Source organism: Symphalangus syndactylus, chromosome 6 (assembly GCF_028878055.3).
Source record: "Symphalangus syndactylus isolate Jambi chromosome 6, NHGRI_mSymSyn1-v2.1_pri, whole genome shotgun sequence".
Classification (NCBI taxonomy): Eukaryota; Metazoa; Chordata; class Mammalia; order Primates; family Hylobatidae; genus Symphalangus; species Symphalangus syndactylus.
In genome coordinates, this window is record NC_072428.2 from 127,498,402 (window position 1) to 127,516,082 (window position 17,681).

Below are 17,681 nucleotides of genomic sequence, written 5' to 3' on the forward strand. Positions count from 1 at the left end.
TCTATTTACCAAGTTGCCAAGGTCAAAACATCAGAGGCAACTGAATTCTGCACTCTTATGCAATACAGCGAATCCATCATCTCATCCTACCAGCATTACCTCCAAAATGTAGCCAGAATCCAACTGATTCTCTCCAACTCTACTACTTTAACTCCCTCATTCCTATTGCATATCACCTGGAGTATCACATTAGCCCGGTACCTGCTGTCCTATTTCCATCATTGCAACCTGAAAATGTTCTATCTAGTAGCCAAATTTATCTAGAATAAATTCAGGCATGATACACTCCTCAAGTAGTTCCAACACCTTCTCATCACACTCTGAATAAAATCCAAAGCCTTCTCCATGGCCTATAAGTCCCCTCCATGTGCTGACCCTTTAAAATAACTTCCTGACTATCTCCATTCAACTAAGCAGGTTCCAGTCACATGGACATCCCTGCCATTCATTAAATATACAAAGAATGCTTGGCCTTGGAACTTGCCATGTCCTCTGCCCGGGGATATTCTTCTAGAAATCCACATATACATGCACTCTTTTTGTTCTGGTCTCTCTTTAAATGTCACTTCTTCAGAAAGTCTCTTGCTGACCACCTTATCAAAAACAGGATCCTCTGTCACTGTTCTGCTTTACTTTCCTTTATAGCACTTGCTGCTGTATTGTATTATTTATTTATTTGTCTGTCTCTCCACTGGAACATAAGTTCCAGGGCAAGCACTTTTCCGTATCTTGAAATAGTACTAGAAGTACTTGAAATAGTACTAGAAATAAGGTAAGCCGTCAATTAATATTTGTTGAATTTATAAATGGCTGATTTGAGGTTGGAGGAAGATCTAAAAACAAACTTGTCCAACAAACCTGAGGGTGACAAACTAAGTCAAAGTCAGTTTAAATGGAAGAAGACATTTGAAATGAAATCGTGAAAGACTGAAATGTAAATTTTTACTTATGTTATTAAATATATTTATATGAAAAATAGGAAGTACTATTTGAAGGAAACAGAGAACACAGTGATTAAATAAGTACTCAAAATGTCAGCCCTTTAGACAGTTTGAGTTTTCTGTGCCACTATTGCTTTATACGTGAAATGAGAATAACAATACTATCTATCACACTGAGATGTTGGGTAGATTAAATTATACAACATATGTAGAAAAGGCATTTCCTAGCTCACAGCAATAGTACAATGTATGTTAACCATTATTATTATTATATTTTTAATAAAATGATAAATATAAGATACAGATAAGAGATAGGAAAAGACAATAAAAGAAACTAAGCACGAAACTCTGGGTAAATGTCAAATCATGAAAATAGGAATAAACATAAACATACTTGCAAAAAGGAAGGACAATGCCCTTCAGAGGACAAATTGACATCATTTAACTCCTCAGACAGATTTCAACTTGGAAAGCCTACCTCCACCAAATGGAGGCCTAATCTCTACTGAACAGTCCTGTTGTCAACTTGTTAAATGAGGGGGAAAGATTCAATTTTAGATGAAGCTATCGATAGGAAAAAAAAAATCAGTGTTTTTAGCAAACTCTTGAAGCACAATGTACTTACATGGTTTCTAATGCCTATACTCATTATGAATGATGTTGAAGCTTTAAAAACTCTACTAAGGAAATATGCTGATGAAAAATTTTTTAATCCTATGTAATTTCTATAAAACTAAACATTATATTATAATCTGTTCTTAAGAAATGTCTAACCACTGCATTTAGCAGATAAGGAAACAGAAGCCTGAAGAAGACAAATGCATTGCCCAAGGTCACATACCTCATTAGTGGTTAGACTGGGTTTTCTCATTCTTGCTTATATATTTTATCATTCTTTCATTATTTAAATGACGTTTGCTAGAAAAATAGGTACAGAATGTTTCCATAGCCCCGTCACAGTTATTATCACATTTTTTAAAAAAAGAAAAAAAGCTCGAGAAAATCAGGAAAGAATTCTGTTTTTTTTTCTTCCAACCCCTGCTCACAGTAAGGACTCAATAAATGTGCATTGAATAAATTAGGTTGTAATGTTGGATTTTCTAATTTCTTCTTTCAATGACTAACATCTAGTGTGGTATCTGACATATAACTGATGCAAACATGTAATTATTGAAAATATGAATGCATGAATGGTTGAATGGCTCTACCATTTTGGCATAGTTAACAAATTCAGTTGAGCTCAAATATGCAAACTGGAAACAATTTTAAAAATCTTGATCCACCTCCTCTGATCATTTTGAAAGTGGGTTAGACTTAGTGACTTATTCCTAAAGAATAGAGTAGGGAAGGGGAAAAAAATTGTAAGTCTACGATGAAGGAACTTGGCAAATACCACCTTTACCAAATGATCAGGTTAACATCACCAGGGATGTCATGTGGATATCACATAAGTCTTGACATGATGGGACAAAAAGCCTACTTCACATCCATAGTATTCTTTCCAAAAACCCATAAATCCAGTGTAATTATGAGTAAAACAACAGACAAAGCCAAATTGGAAGATATTCTACAGGAAGCAGTATTCCCCCAAAACCATCAAGGTTATAAAAGAAAGAAAGAGAGAGAGAGAGACAGCGAGTGAGAGAGAGAAAGAAAGAAAAAGAAAGAAAGAAAGAAAGAAAGAAAGAAAGAAAGAAAGAAAGAAAGAAAGAAAGAAAGAAAACGCTGAGAAATGGCTACAGATCAGAAGAGACTAGGAAGCTATGACAACTCAATGCAATATGGCATCCTAGATTTGATCCTGGGATAGAAATTCCAAAAGTTTAGTTAATAGTAATGTAGCAATATTGGTTTCCTTGACAAACGCACCATGGCAATGTAAAGTGTTTAACAATAAGAAAAACTGTGGGAGGAATGTACAGGAATGCCCTATATTACCTTTGTAACTCTTTTGTAAATCTAAAATTATTCCAAAATAAAAATTTGTTTCAAAAAATTCAGTGGTGGATAACAGATGACACACTTAAGAGAATGTATTAGGACTTAAGGAAGGAAATTTGCAGGTAAACGTTCAGATCATCCTATATGGGCATTCAGTATTTACATGCCTCATAGATTTAAGTATATTGTCATTACAGCAGATGTTTATACAAGTAGACACAATAAAAGTAAATTGAATGATTTAGTTACACTTTCTTCCCATAATCTTTCTGTGATATTTACTAGTATTTTCAATTCTATTTTTGAAAGTAAGAAAGTGAGTTGGAGGGTGGTGGTGTGTGCAGTTTGAAGTGAGCTGCCTCAAGCCAGGAAGAGTTCTACCTAGAGAAAGTCAGCCTCTATGACCTACTTTGAGTCTGGTTTTATAGGCTTGAAGACTGATGAGCAGTATGACAGCAGGGCCTCTCTAACAACCACCACCACAGGCATCATAGCTACCATTGCTGGAGAGCACGCTAATGTGCCAGACTTCACACCATGGGTTCCATATACAGCATTACATTTAACCCTCAGCACTGAATGGGGTTATAATTATATTTTCATTTTACAGATGAGAGATTTGATCATCAGAGAAATTAAATGACTTTGTCAAGGTTGCAACTGAGATTCAAACACCAAAATTTCTGACTTTTCTACTAAATCACCAAACAAGGAAATTCCATTAGGGCAAATGCTTAACTAAATACCTAGTTTGGTTAACACTAATGATACTAGGATTGTACCCTATTTATTGATATATTATGCATTATATGTTATAAACATCTAGATAATACTGCATTATACTGAGATCATGTATGTGAAAGCATTGTCAAACACTGTATTTGACATGCAACAAATGTTAATTCCCTATCCTTATAGACTACATCTGTTTTCAATTGGCTTCAAGCTGGTTTCTACTGCTTGTGTTTTAAACCCTAGATTTGTATAAATTATCATGGCAATTTAAAAGTGCAGAATAAACTGGTGCCCAAAGTGAAGTTTAACCAGTTTGCATGGGAATAGAGTTAAGTTTTGGGGAATATCAAGTTATCTCAGATTTTTAAAAAATATATCATATGTCAATGAATCTCTTCTGGGGTTAGAAATATAACAGATTTTTAAAAGCAGATTATCCTTTGCCTAGATTATATGATTATAAGCTTTATTAAGGACCCACTTGTATACTTCTGTTTATGAGAGTGATTTTCTGATATCATTATTACAGATTTGCTTTAATTTTTTTTAATATGGCCACTTTCTCTTTATGTTCTACCTCTTAAGTTGAATAGACTGTCCCCTCTTGCAAACCACAACTATTATCTGAGGGTTGATAAATCCTATAGAGTGAGGAAGACTTTCAGTGTCTTACATAAGTCTGAAATTTACCAGCAAGAGCTGAGGGAAAGATTGACAGGGACTAAATTTTTCCAGAATATTATTTTAGAAGGATTGCCCCCCAGTGAGATGGGGTTAAATGGAAGAGGAATGGGAAATAATCTGAAAGAGTATAGTCCTCTTTCTCTGTGCTAAAATAAGCAAAGCAATTTAAAGGGCTGCCATCCATTATTATCAGGGAGCCCTGCATTACGGACGGAAGACGGGCTTTGTTAGGTGACAAATATGCGAGCTTATTATCTAACGTGAACAATGAGCAAGATTCTGCTAAACAGTGAAGGAAAAGAACCACATGCTGCCTGAAGATATCACTTGGCACACCATCAAGAAATGGAACTAACTTCAAACACAGTACCACGCTACTGCTCTAGTTCAGTCTTTGAAGACAATAAATGAATGACCTAAGAGGATTCACTCTCTTTGTTCTGGGATGCAGGTCAGAGTACATTCCTAGAGTCCCTTTTATCTAGATGTGTTGTGCAAATTTCACTTAATGCTTCTGAAATAACATTTATTTTGGCATGCACCTCATATATGGACTTAAGCTTGTTTTTGTCTTTATACTCAGTTTGAGCCCTGTCAGCCTTCCCATGAATCTGTATTCTGTTTCAAGTTGGAACCAGGCAAAAGAGCAAAGGTTAGTAGGAGTGAATCCAGAACCTCAAAGGATAAACTTTCCTGAAAAACCACAATTAGAAGCACCATCACCGCATATTAAAAGTAAAATGATTGAGTTAGTCACTTTTACTTCCTATTCTTTTATTGTTTTCTTCAAATCCAAATCGTTGGAATGAGTTTTTAAATCTTTAGAATAACTCCTTTATCCCCTTTTTGAGAGTTTATTTGTTCTTTGGGGTCCCAAAGACACTGTTCAATTTATTTGGCTTACATTTATGCCATATTTGACTTAAGAAGTTTCTTCACATAGAAATTGTATCACATATGCTGAGTAAAGCTCTTCCCAGAAAATGTCATCTTGTTGGAAAAACTCAAACCACAATTACCTCCAGCAATGGTAGACAGATAATGCCACAGAAAAGATAAACAGATAAATGAAAGCTACAGATAAGCTTCAAATCTCATTTCAGCTAAAAATTTCAAATGTGTCCCCACTCCAAATTGAATTTCTTCAGAGTTGATGGTAAGCTGCAAAATACTACTTGAGACCTGTTATCTTCTTTTAAGAATTGTTAGCTATTTGTTTGGAAGCTTAAAACAAGAAAGAACATAAAACACTGTTCTTTATGATTAGTAACCTTTAGAACTCAATTTAATTTACATTGTAGCTACACTTCCCATCACAAAAATATATGTCTATCACTTTATGGATCAAATAGATTATATGCTAGTCTGTCACTTATAAGCTCATTTATATTAGAAAATGTAATATGTTGTTTACATAAGGAAGAAATTCAGAGGTTTGGGGAATTGCTCCTCCTCCAGCTCAGACTTTCCTATAAAAGGAAATGAGGGTAAAGTATGGAAATGAGAAGGCTGGGGAGAAACTAAAAGATACTGATGTCTAAGGAAAACGACATAAAGGGTTGAAGAAGCTGAAGCAGCTGAGAAAACTAAGAAAGAAAATTCACAGCAAATTCTCTAGTAGATTCAGTGATTAGGCTACCAGGGATATGGCTCCTCGCCTCGTGCCAACTCCAGATTGTAGAACCCTCTGTACCCACCCCTAGGATTATCCTTGGACCTCAGAATTTCCATCCACTAAAGCTTACTTCAGATGAGTCTCAGAAACCAGAGCTCAGAAAAGACCATCCCAGGAAGGCTTTCCTACTATTAATCCTGCCAGTTCTAACTATTTTCCTCTTTTACACAGGTAGCCAGGTCTACACTTAGAGGCCATTTGGGGACTGGGTTCATAAGTCTTTGGTTCCATATAAAAGTCATTTCTTTATGTCAGCATCATTGCCTATTCCCTTGGACACCAGTTTTCCTTATCTTCTTTGACTTTATTGCAGTTGACTATTGGCCCCCACAATTAGGAAGGAGCCGAGAACCCTAATATCTAACACTCTCATGGCCTTAACTTCTTCTGGCTTATTTTAACCAATCACCTCATAATTTATTATATAGACAGAGATTTAATGCAGTGATCAGAATGTCCCAGAATGTAAGAAGTGTCCAATACATACTGATTGACTAGTGAGATGAACAAACAATTAGCTATGTATTCAAAGAAGCATACAGAAAATACACACTTTGAGAAGTAATTCATACACTGACTCAAGTGCAGGTTTCAAAAATAATGGCACCTCATCAACAATGAATCACTTTAATATCACAACATTCCCGTGGGCCCTTCTCTGACATTATATAATAGCATAATATCTAGAAGTGCTGAATGTGCCTCTTTGCTACACCTCTGTGACGAATGACGGCAGTGTTTGATAACGCAGCCTCCAAGAAGAGATTTGTGTTGTCTCAAGAGTTTTCTGGATGGTGCTATACCATTGGTATCACCAACCTTTTGCTTTCCTCATTTTAGGCAAATCTGAGACTAAAGTGGTGAATAAGCCAAGCGATCCTGACTTGGCATCCACAGCAGAATGATTTTATTCAGCTGCTTTCCTTTTCCAGTTCCTTTTTCTGTAGCCCATACATTATCACTTGGAGCTCACATGTTACTGTGTTTCACTTCACTTCTCTAACCATGATTTTCAGGCACAAGGATTAATGAATCTACCCATCAAACAAAGGAGGATCAAGAAGCTGAAGATAGGCTGATCGCATGAAATCAGTGAGGCACTTCCAACTTACAAGCTTCTCGGAGTTTCTCCTTGTCATAATGGAATCCTTCATAGTCTTGTAAACTGATTTTGTTCACCCGGATCCTCAGACGATCTGGGACAGACTGGGGACTGCAAAACAAGAACCGAGTGGTCAGATACAAATGAGAGAGCGGAATTGGTAGCCATGCACCTGAAGGACCAAGGACAATATTGTCTCTTCACGTTTAGAAGGAAGAGTTCACATTCAAACCAGAAAGGCGGGTTCCTTATCAGAATTGAACAGTGATCTGGAGAACACTTCTCCAGAAACCAAAAGTTTCTGGAATTTCGGTAAGAATATGGAAATATGCAGAAAGAGCCTTTGGAGCCCACTTTTATATCGTATTTTCTATTGGTTTTTAAAAACATTTAATAAGATCATGTGCTTGTTACATAATAAATTAGATTCAGCGAATCTGAAATAGTGGGAGGTGGAATGGAGCTTTAAGAACCACAGGCAGATAGGCACATCACAGTAAGACATGGTCAGGGGCAGCCTGACTCTCAGAGAGATGGAAAAACTATCTTTAAAAAGCAGACCAAGAGTCCAGAAGCCACAGGGCTGAGACTGAAGTAGCTCTACACAGCTCAATGGCCTCTTTTGACAGCACCTCTCAGTCAAAGCATATTGCAATAAACACTGCTTGTAATGGTGGCTCTGAGCATTCCAAAATGAAGAAAAATGTTTAAATATGTACAGTGTCCTTTCTTTAGGAACAGAATGAAGTGCGTAACTCATTTTGATAGAATTCAATGCATACTGACTCCAGACACATATTAAGCAATAAAATGGGCAGTACCAAACTTTCTGAACATCTATTCACTCCCCAAATGTCTGTAACTTGACTCCTTGATTTTCTTAAGCAATATTTTGAAAGTGGTTTAATCTTGGGCATTAGTTGAGTGGAATAACTTGGTTTTTGTCACCACCATGATGGATCAATACATTTCTTCAATATATTAATATAACACAATGCCCACTTGTCTTTCAATACTACCTTATACTGAGATTTCATTGGTTGAGAGAATTTTCTCATACCAAGGCTTGTTTCTCTTTTTGTTATATTAAATGGTGATAAAAGTCACCACTGACTAAAGTGATTGACTAAAGTAGAAAGAATGGCATTATTCTTTAATTTGTTCCTGTAAAGGAGGAAAAGGAAAGAAGGAAACAGAAATAAAGAAACAAAAAAAAGAAAGAGAAAGAGGGAGGGAGAGAGGAAGGGAGAGAATGAGGGAGGCAAGGAAAACAGGAAAGATAAGAAAGAATAGATGAAAGGAGGGAATACTGTGTCTACAATATTAGGACACCCCTCTCTACCTTCACTTCAAACACACACACACAGAAACACAGACACACACCCATTTAATTTCAGTAAAACTCTGGAAGAGGGAGTAAAAAAAAAATCTCATTCTCTTGTCTAAAGCCTCATTTTAGTGCAAAGTATAGTAACTCCCTCCATATGGAATCCCACTTTACTCACCCAAAATAGCACATACATATCAAACTATAGATACATATGTGCACACTCACACATGGTGCATTCTCTCTCTCTCTCTCTCTCACACACACACACACACACACACACACATACAGAGACTGAGAGAGAGAGATTTAAACTGTGGCTATTTAAAAGTGTAGATACACGTGCACAAATCTAAAGAGAGATGGTAGGCAGGTAAAAATGTCTGAGGTTCACTGGCTTAAAAAAATCAGTATAAAACTACAGAGATGGATAATTCTGGGGGAAATTTGAAAAGACAGATTCAACAGCTATATTGATCCAACACTCAAATTGTGTTTGTTGGGTATTTACTTTGTATTACCATCGTGCTGGACATCAAAAGGGTATTGATGAATAAAGCCGAAGCATTTAAGTTGTGATTGGAGATGTAGCTTGACAGTATATTTGTAGATACAGACCTTCAGTTAGTAGAACAGACCTTGAATATAATGAAAACTCACAACATCATTTACAGGTAGGGAAACTGAGGTTCAGAAAGGTGAAGTGATTTTAAGGTCACATAGCCACTAAGTAGCAGTGCTGAACGCAAAACCTTGGACCCTTCGCTCATCAGTTTCGTGTTCTTTCTCTGCTCCTCTGAGGAGTTCAGACTCTCTTGTCAATGGATAAATACCAAGAATCCCATGGATATGACAGCAAAACTATAAATTCTGGATTAGCAGAGTCTGATGTCTCTGTGTGCTGCTCAGATTTATTTCTTTATCAAAAAACAATCATCAGGCGGGGTGGTTAAGTAAACCAGAGAATGCTGGGCAGAGAGTACAAATGAATGTGTAGATCTTTATTCATTTAGAGGGAAGTGTGGCTACAACATGCTGTGAAGTGAAAAAAAGTCATGAATAATTATACATGGCATAAGCTCCTTCATATAAATTGTGGACTTCAGGAGTTTGTATATGCAAGAGAAGTGCATGGAGACACGTCCAACAAGCTGTTGCAAGTTGTTATCTCTGTATGGTGAAACTTGGGCATTATTTTATATCAAGTATAATTTTTAAGGAATTAATATAGTTATTTTAAAAGCATGTCCACATGTAAATAAACAATAACGCAGGACAAGAATAAAAATAAGGCCTATAGCAAAGAGTGTTAGGAATTAGACGCAAGTAGGGAGGAAAAAAATTATGCAATTAACAGAGTGACCACACAGTGTTCACATTAGATTTTTATCCCCAAATTAAAGGGGTCTGATAATCCCTTTATTTCCAAGTTCACTCAGCTGATCTGCAAAGATTATAATTAGAAAATATTTTCCTGCACACACAGCAGATAAGAGGAAGCTGGAACCATAGAATGTAGTGGCCTTTCAGACCCTAATAGGAGAAGCTGAGAGGGGGCAGAGGTTGAATGAACTCTACCTAAGCAATTTTTTGAGATAACAGTAAATCTAATGGCAGTGGGCTTCACTCTTCTCTACTGGGCTGGAGGTATCAGGACTAAGACCTCACTTGAGCAGTAGTTGCAAATGGGAAACGAGATTTGGAGAATGACTGCTGACCAGTTCCTGGACCCCCCTTCCTGGAGCTCCCCGATTTGGGGCTTACGAGTGTCTATCACCTTTCTCAAAACCCATAAAGTGGTTGCTCCCTGTCCACATGCATCTACCTCCCAGGTTCTCATCTATGCCCTCCGATTCCAACCCATGCACTATTGTCTCCCAAACCCCTGGCCACCCACTACTCTACCCTAACTTCCAGGGGGCACACCATGGCATAAAACAGACACTATTATTTGAATCAAACTTTATAGATCCCAAATGAATTCACAGATCTCAGTTTATCTCCAGAATGATCAGCTAAGCAAGACGAAGAAAACAGAGACTCTCTCTAACCATCGCTTAACACTTTCTCCCATCCACTTTCCTACACTTTCGCTCTCTTGCTCTCAGCTCCCATCTTTTCCCAACAACCTACAACACTTCCCACTTTCCCACTAGCAGCAGCTTACTTAAACCTAGTCTTCTGGGCAGGGTATCTGTTTTCTTTTTTAAACTGCTATCAAAAGATGTCCCAGTTGAGACTCATCACCAAATTTTAGGGTATTAGACCCTAGGGTCAATAATGGAAAAACTTCTTGAATCATTTGCAACCCTGGAGTAAACAGCAGGTATGGGAGGCAACACAGCAAAGTGGTGGGGAGCTCAGGCTCCAAATCAGATTGCCTAGATTTGAAGTAAAGTTCTTCCAGTTTCTATTTAATCAGGAAACTCTATGCTTCAGTTTCCTCATAGGTAAAGTGGAGATGATAACAGTATCCACCTCATAGACATATTAAGAGAATTAAATGAGCCGATGCATGTGATATGCTTAGAAAAATGTCTGGCACATTGTCAGTGCTCAATAGGTTTTAGCTATTATCATTATAATAATTATTCTGCAAATTGTTCTCCTAGATAAGGTTCTACCTAATAGTCAACAGCATTTGCTGCTTCTGCCAGATATTGGAAGATGTTTAGAGCACATAAAAGAACCTCCCTAAATATTTCTGACAAGGTGCTGGGCTACCTCTGGAGGGAGATTGTCTAGCTTGGCTGGTGGCATGACATTTTGCACTTCTAGGTGCTCTCCCACCTAGTATTTTAAAAGGCCAACTAAAAACATGAAAACAGACAGCTAAAACATGGGGGAGTCAGGGGAAGTGCATAGAGATTAAATGAAAGCCAAGTAACTCAATTTAGTACCTTTATGTCAAAATATATTAGTGTCCCATTAAATGGCTGACTGAAGGTAGAGGATGACAAAGCTGTTCTTTGGAGTCTGGGGAATAGCACTGCCATTAGTTTGCTAAATTTAAATTTTGTCTGGGAAGTTAGTAGAGCAAAGAAGAGACAAACATCCTGGGTAAAAATAAATTCGCCTTCCTGCCAACATCTGCCACAAGATACTGCCATACTATTAGGCTCTGGATCAGGGGTTCTAAACCTGGCTCCCATGGAACATCTCAAACTCCCTAGAAGGGATTCAGCAGTCTGTGAACTCCCTTTCATATTGGGGTAGTGACCTAAACCTGTCGCCTTCTCACTAAGGCAACAGGTTTAGGTCACTACCCCAATTCTCTGCAACACTGTGATTGAGATCCTTATGCAGAATGGAAGTTCATGGCTCTAGACTTAATTCCCAAATGTCTCCCACGAACACTTTCTCAAGAACCATAATAAGAGCACTTGTTGAATCACTCAGATGGGTTTCCAGTAACCTCCATGCCACAGCTTCCCTTATCCATGTTATACACACCTTTTACCCTGAGATGTTGGAAGGGAGGTAGACTGACTTTCCATCAAGACAACTCCCTGAACACTCACTGCTATTCAATTTACACTTAATCTTGCTATTATCTGCTCTCCTGTAGATGTTGCCAATAGCTTCTTTTTCAATTGTTCCCATGTAGAATTTCAATCCATCAGAGTCATATTCCTCCCTAGTGCCCTCAAATGTCTTCCTCCTTTTGATCAATTTCTTTAGTACACACTATTCCTCTCAGACTGATAAGAGATGCCTCTCATACAATCTCCCACCCAAGCCTAATCTCTTTATGGATAAAGTGGATGGGATGAGTGTTTTGGTTCTCCAGGGTCACTTTTAAACCACAGACTCCATTAACTCATTCTGTCACTGGAAACATGAATTATATAGGAGTGATATCCTTTAATATTAAGACATGATAGCAAGTGGATAAAGCAAGATGTATGGTCAAAAAATTTAGTTCCAATCTAAATGATCAGAACGCTAAAGTTACCTTCTTTAAGCCATTTTGTGACCTGAAAATGGGACTGATAATAGAAATGTAGTGAGCACTAAATGAGACATATATAAGGCAGTTAGCAACTTCCTGGCAAATAATAAGTGGTCAGAAATAATAATAGTTGTTGTTACTATTATTATCGCCCTAGCGCTTCTACAATTTCCACAAGCCTTATACTGTGTATTCAGTCCTAGATAATAACATCATAGCTGAAGCCAGAATCGCAGCTCTAATTAGCACTTAGTAGATAGGAAACCTTAGCAGAATGGGCATCCGTCAACATCAGTAGGGATACAAGATTCAGTGGAATGTCGCTATCCACGGTCTTTTGGACAATAATGCAAGTAGGGATGGTGAATGTTTGCAAGTTTTTTTACTTTTTAAAGATATTATGAATATAAATCTTAACTCACGTTGAGACAAGATCCTTAAAGTTATGTAATCATTCTACATTTTGTACCTTATAAATATCCTGTTTTCATTAACATTTCTTAGTTCAGTGTAACGCTTGCCCCTTGTAACACTCACTATGTAGAAACATTGATTTTTATAAATAATTGTAATTTAACCAGGCATTTGCTACTCATATAGAGTTGCTTTTCTTTTACGAGACAGAAAAGCATAATTCTGTCTGCCTTTCACCTTTTAGCCCTGATTTAATAGTAATAATGAATTGCCTTAATTTCTTTCAAGCAATTCTACCTGATCATAATCTAGATATAATGAAGTTTGTTTCTAACTAATCTAATAGAATTCATTTGAACTGGCTCTTGTTTTATAAATAGAGCTTTATTAAAATATGAATTTATATTCATATATGAAAGGCTATGAATTCACACGATGAATCTCTTCCTCCTCTTTGCAGCTCCAGCACCTAGAACAATGCCTGGTCCATGTTGCTTACAATAAATGTTTTTGAACAAATGAGTAAATGAATGCAAGGAAATCAAATTCCTCTGCAACTATGCATGGTTCTGATGCTATAGCACAGCTTGGCATTGGAGCATTTCTGAGCTGCTTTCTGGCAGCTTTTACCTTTGTGAAAAAGGCATAACTGATTTGGTCATCCATTTCTGTCCTTTGATCTCTGGATCAGGAAATAAATCCATGTTGAATTATGCTCCCACTTTTTATCTCCAGTAGAATCTACACAAATAAAAAGACAGAAGAACCTACAAATGGTAGATGTCCCCATCAAAAAAGTAAGTAAACCATTTCAGAACTACCTGTTCTTCAATTAAATAATGGTGAACCACAAACATCTATCATCACATTCTTCTATCAGCTATCAAGCTGGGCCTTATTTTTTTATTTTATTTTATGTTTTTGAGACAGAGTCTTGCTCTGTCGCCCAGGCTGGAGTGCAGTGGTGTGATCTCGGCTCACTGCAAACTCCACTTCCCGGGTTCACGCCATTCTCCTGCCTCAACGTCCCATGGGCCTTATTTTTTACTTTAAATTTTTCTGGGTACATAGTAGGTGTATATATTTATGAGGTAGATGAGGTGTTTTGATACAGCCATGCAATGCATAATAATCATATCGTGGAGAATGAGTTATCCATCCCCTCAAGCATCTATCCTTTGTGTTATAAACAATCCAATTACACTTTTTAGTTATTTCAAAATGTACGATTAAGTTATTGACTATAGCCACCCTGTTGTGCCATCAAGTAGTAGACCTTATTCATTGTTTCTATTTTTTTTTTTTACCCATGAAGCATCCCCATATCCCCCCACAACTCTTCCCAGCCTCTGGCAACCACCCCTCTATACTCTATGTCCATGAGTTTAATCGTTTTGATTTTTAGATCCCACAAATAGGTAACATGCAATGCTTGTCTTTTTGTGCCTAGCTGATTTCACTTAATAGAATGATCTCCAGTTCTATCTGTGCTGTTGCAAATGACAGGATTTCATTCTTTTTATTACCAAATAGTATTCCATTGTTCATCTGTACCACATTTTCTTTATCCACTCATCTGTTGATGGACACTTAAGTTGCTTCCAAATCTTAGTGATTGCAAATGGTGCTGCAACAAACATGAGTGTGCAGATATCTCTTCAATATACTGACTTCAATATACTGATTTCCTTTATTTTGGGTATATATCTCAGCAGTGGGATTGCTGGAACATATGGTAGTTCTATTTTTGGTTTTTTGAAGAACCTCTAAACTGGTCTCCATAGTGGTTGTACTAACTTACGTTCCCATCAATGGTCTAAGAGGGTCCCCTTTTCTCCACATCCTTGAAGCTCAGCCTTATTTAAATATTATTAGACTCAGTGGCTTCCTTTGGCAACTTGCTGCTAAAATGGTGAAACATATCCTGATACATTTTGAAGTGTCACTGACAATAACCTTTCCAAAAATGTATCTAAGAAGACCTCTTTACATTGAACAATAAAACCAAACTGAATCAAGCCTTCTGAACAGACATATAAAATAAATTTCTGACACCTGCCAAGTTCAGATAGAATCTTAATAATTCAGTTGTCCTCTGCCTGGAGTAGGAAACAATGCCTCAGAAATCTGAAATAAATTGTAGAGAAGTTTCTGATTCTTAAACCAAGCATAAACCAAAATCACATTAGCAGCAATCAGTCATGCACTCCCACTGCCCAGCATGTTTTCCTGGAGAAAGTACCTTCAGAGGTTATTAATTCTTTTTTGATGGAAGTTGAGTAAGTCCTCGGTCTCTAAGACATCCATTTGTGAGGAGGTAATAGGATATGTTACAGCTTACAAATTATTTGAGGCAGCTATTCTTCCAGCCCTTCTTATAAGATCATCATGGAAGCATTATAGAGTCAAAAGCAATCTTCGATCTCATCTAATTCGGTATTTGCTATTTCATCTAATTCTACACGCCCCTATGACTGCATCTTCAAATGGCTATTCTAAGTCTCTGCTTGATCCTCACCAAGCAGTAAGATGCTAATGGAAGTGGCTTAGTCTTTGTTCAGGCTACCTTAATCATTTGCAAATTCTCCCTGCAGTCTAAATCTTCCTCTCCATTGTCTCTGTTTATTAGCCCAACTACCACCATTTTTAGGGAATTGGCTTTTAAGTTACAAAAATAATCAGTCACACGGGACTAATGTCAAAAGAGTGCAAACGTTAACCACCAAAGCTAGATGCATATCAAAGAAATATTTGCTGCCTTGATGGCTAACATATTGCAAACAGACTATAAGAATCAAATGTCAATAAATTTTTATGACATTGGCTGAAACAGAAATTATTTTTTAAATTTTCTGGAGATCTTCAAAGTCACATTGTAATTAAAATTTTAAAGCATCCATGGAAATTTGTAATAAATTTCTATGCTTAGGGGGGCGTGAATGATGAGAAATTACTTAATGGGTACAACATATGCTATTTTGGTGATAGATACCCTAAAAGGCCTGATTCACCACTATGTAATCTATGCATGTAACAAAATTACACTTGTACTCCACAGACTTACAAAATTTTTTAAAATGAAAAAAAAATCTATGCTTTTGAGCATAGATTTTTCATGTGTGATTAGGCCAGAATCATTGGCCAGAATAGGGACCACTCAAAAGAATTTTGTTCAAAGGAAAAACTTACTCCCATAACTAACTTACCACGTGGTTATTCTAGAGTGTGTTTTCTGTTCAGTGTCGTGTTCATGGTACTTAAAGGGAAGCAAAGTTGCAGAACAAGCAAGCAGTGGCTTCCCTCAGTGGCACTGCAGAGCAGGTTAACAAGTATAGCAGTTTCATCATTTTTGTTTTGAAGGAAAATAAGCAGACTAACAACCTTGAATGATATTTCAAATTCTTCTGGCCACCTGTTTCCTTTTGTGGTAGGCAATGCCATCACTGTTACTGGCTCATTGATCCAATTCTGGAATTTTATGTGGAGCCATCCCTATATACTTGTGTTATGACTTTTTGCTCTTGTCGCCCACCCAGGCTGGAATGCAATGGCACGATCTCGGCTCACTGCAACCTCCGCATGCTGGGTTCAAGCGATTATCCTGCCTCAGCCTCCCGAGTAGCTTGGATTACAGGAGTGTGCTACTACACCTGGTTAATTTTGTATTTTTAGTAGAGATGGGGTTTCACCATGTTGATCAGGCTGGTCTCAAACTCCTGACCTCCTCAGGTGATCCACCCACCTCGGCCTCCCAAAGTGCTGGGATTACAGGTGTGAGCCACTGCACCAGGCCATGTTATAACTTTTTATTACCAGAGTCACAGATTTATTTTTTAAGCCACTGAACAACTCATTGTCCCAGAAACTCAAATTTCCCTCTCCATAAGACTATACAATATTGTTACTTTCTCTTTTCCTTTATTCATACATATTAAATTCATCTGACTTCACTTTTCAGTAGCCTTCCACACTGTGGTTAACTCCCTGCTTCCTGAAGCTCTTTACTTTTGGAATTCAGTTCAAAACACTCTTCTGGTTTCCCAACTAAGTTACCAGAAGCTCCTTCTTTCTCTCTGCTGCAATTTATCCTCCTCTAAATCTTTCAAATACATATGCTTCTTTGCTCCTTCCACTAAAACCCCTTTAGACCAAGCTAATATCATCTTGCACCTAGGCTAATTGGGCCCCCTGAATCCAAAAATTTCATCACACCGCACACTGTTTAAAACATAAATGTAATCATGATATGATGATTTTGCTCTCCCCATTAAATCATGAGCTCTTCAAGGACAGCATGCCCAACTATATTTATCTTTAAATCTCCCACTACATATGTTTAATATGAGGCTTTCAATATGTGTTAAATTGCTGATCCCCATATGGACTTCCTAAATTTGCAATGAGAAAAAAAATCTTTTTCCTGACAACTGACTACATTCTTCATCACACCTAATCATGTGTGATTAGGGCAGAATCATTGGCCAGAATGGGGACCACTCAAAAGAATTTGGTTCAAAGGAAAAACCTACTCCCATAAATAAAACCAACAAACAAGAAATAATATCACTAATTATGCATTACATTATTGCTGTACCACCTTCAGGTATCGAGTTGAGCCTCTGGCTTGCCCCTGTTTAATACAAAAGAGAAGAATTTCTACTCATTATTAGATATTATTGCAAATTTAAGTCTCATGAAGATGGTGTCTTCTGCCCTGATATTTGGTGAGCTGGCAACTAGAGATGACAACCTTTAAAAAAGTCTTTTAAGGTAGAAGTTTTAGACTTTAAGTTCCCACATATACTCTTTTTACATTCTTTCATGCTTAAGGAGTATAAAAGTTGGACAAATATCCTAATAAAAGGCAAAGGAGAAGTACCACAGGAAATAGAAACAAATGGAAATTAGAC

At 37.2% G+C, this 17,681-nt stretch overlaps 1 protein-coding gene across 4 annotated transcripts in view; it reads right to left on the bottom strand.

Annotated features, from left to right (window-relative positions):
• The window catches only part of DGKI (diacylglycerol kinase iota), a 503,130-nt gene that overhangs the window by 156,831 nt on the left and 328,618 nt on the right, over positions 1–17,681 (bottom strand). For all 4 annotated transcript variants that reach the window (XM_063642297.1, XM_055284147.2, XM_055284146.2 and 1 more), the window contains one exon: positions 7,089–7,189. In XM_063642297.1, the coding sequence (XP_063498367.1) occupies positions 7,089–7,189 (101 nt within the window). The remainder of the gene's footprint in view (positions 1–7,088; positions 7,190–17,681) is intronic.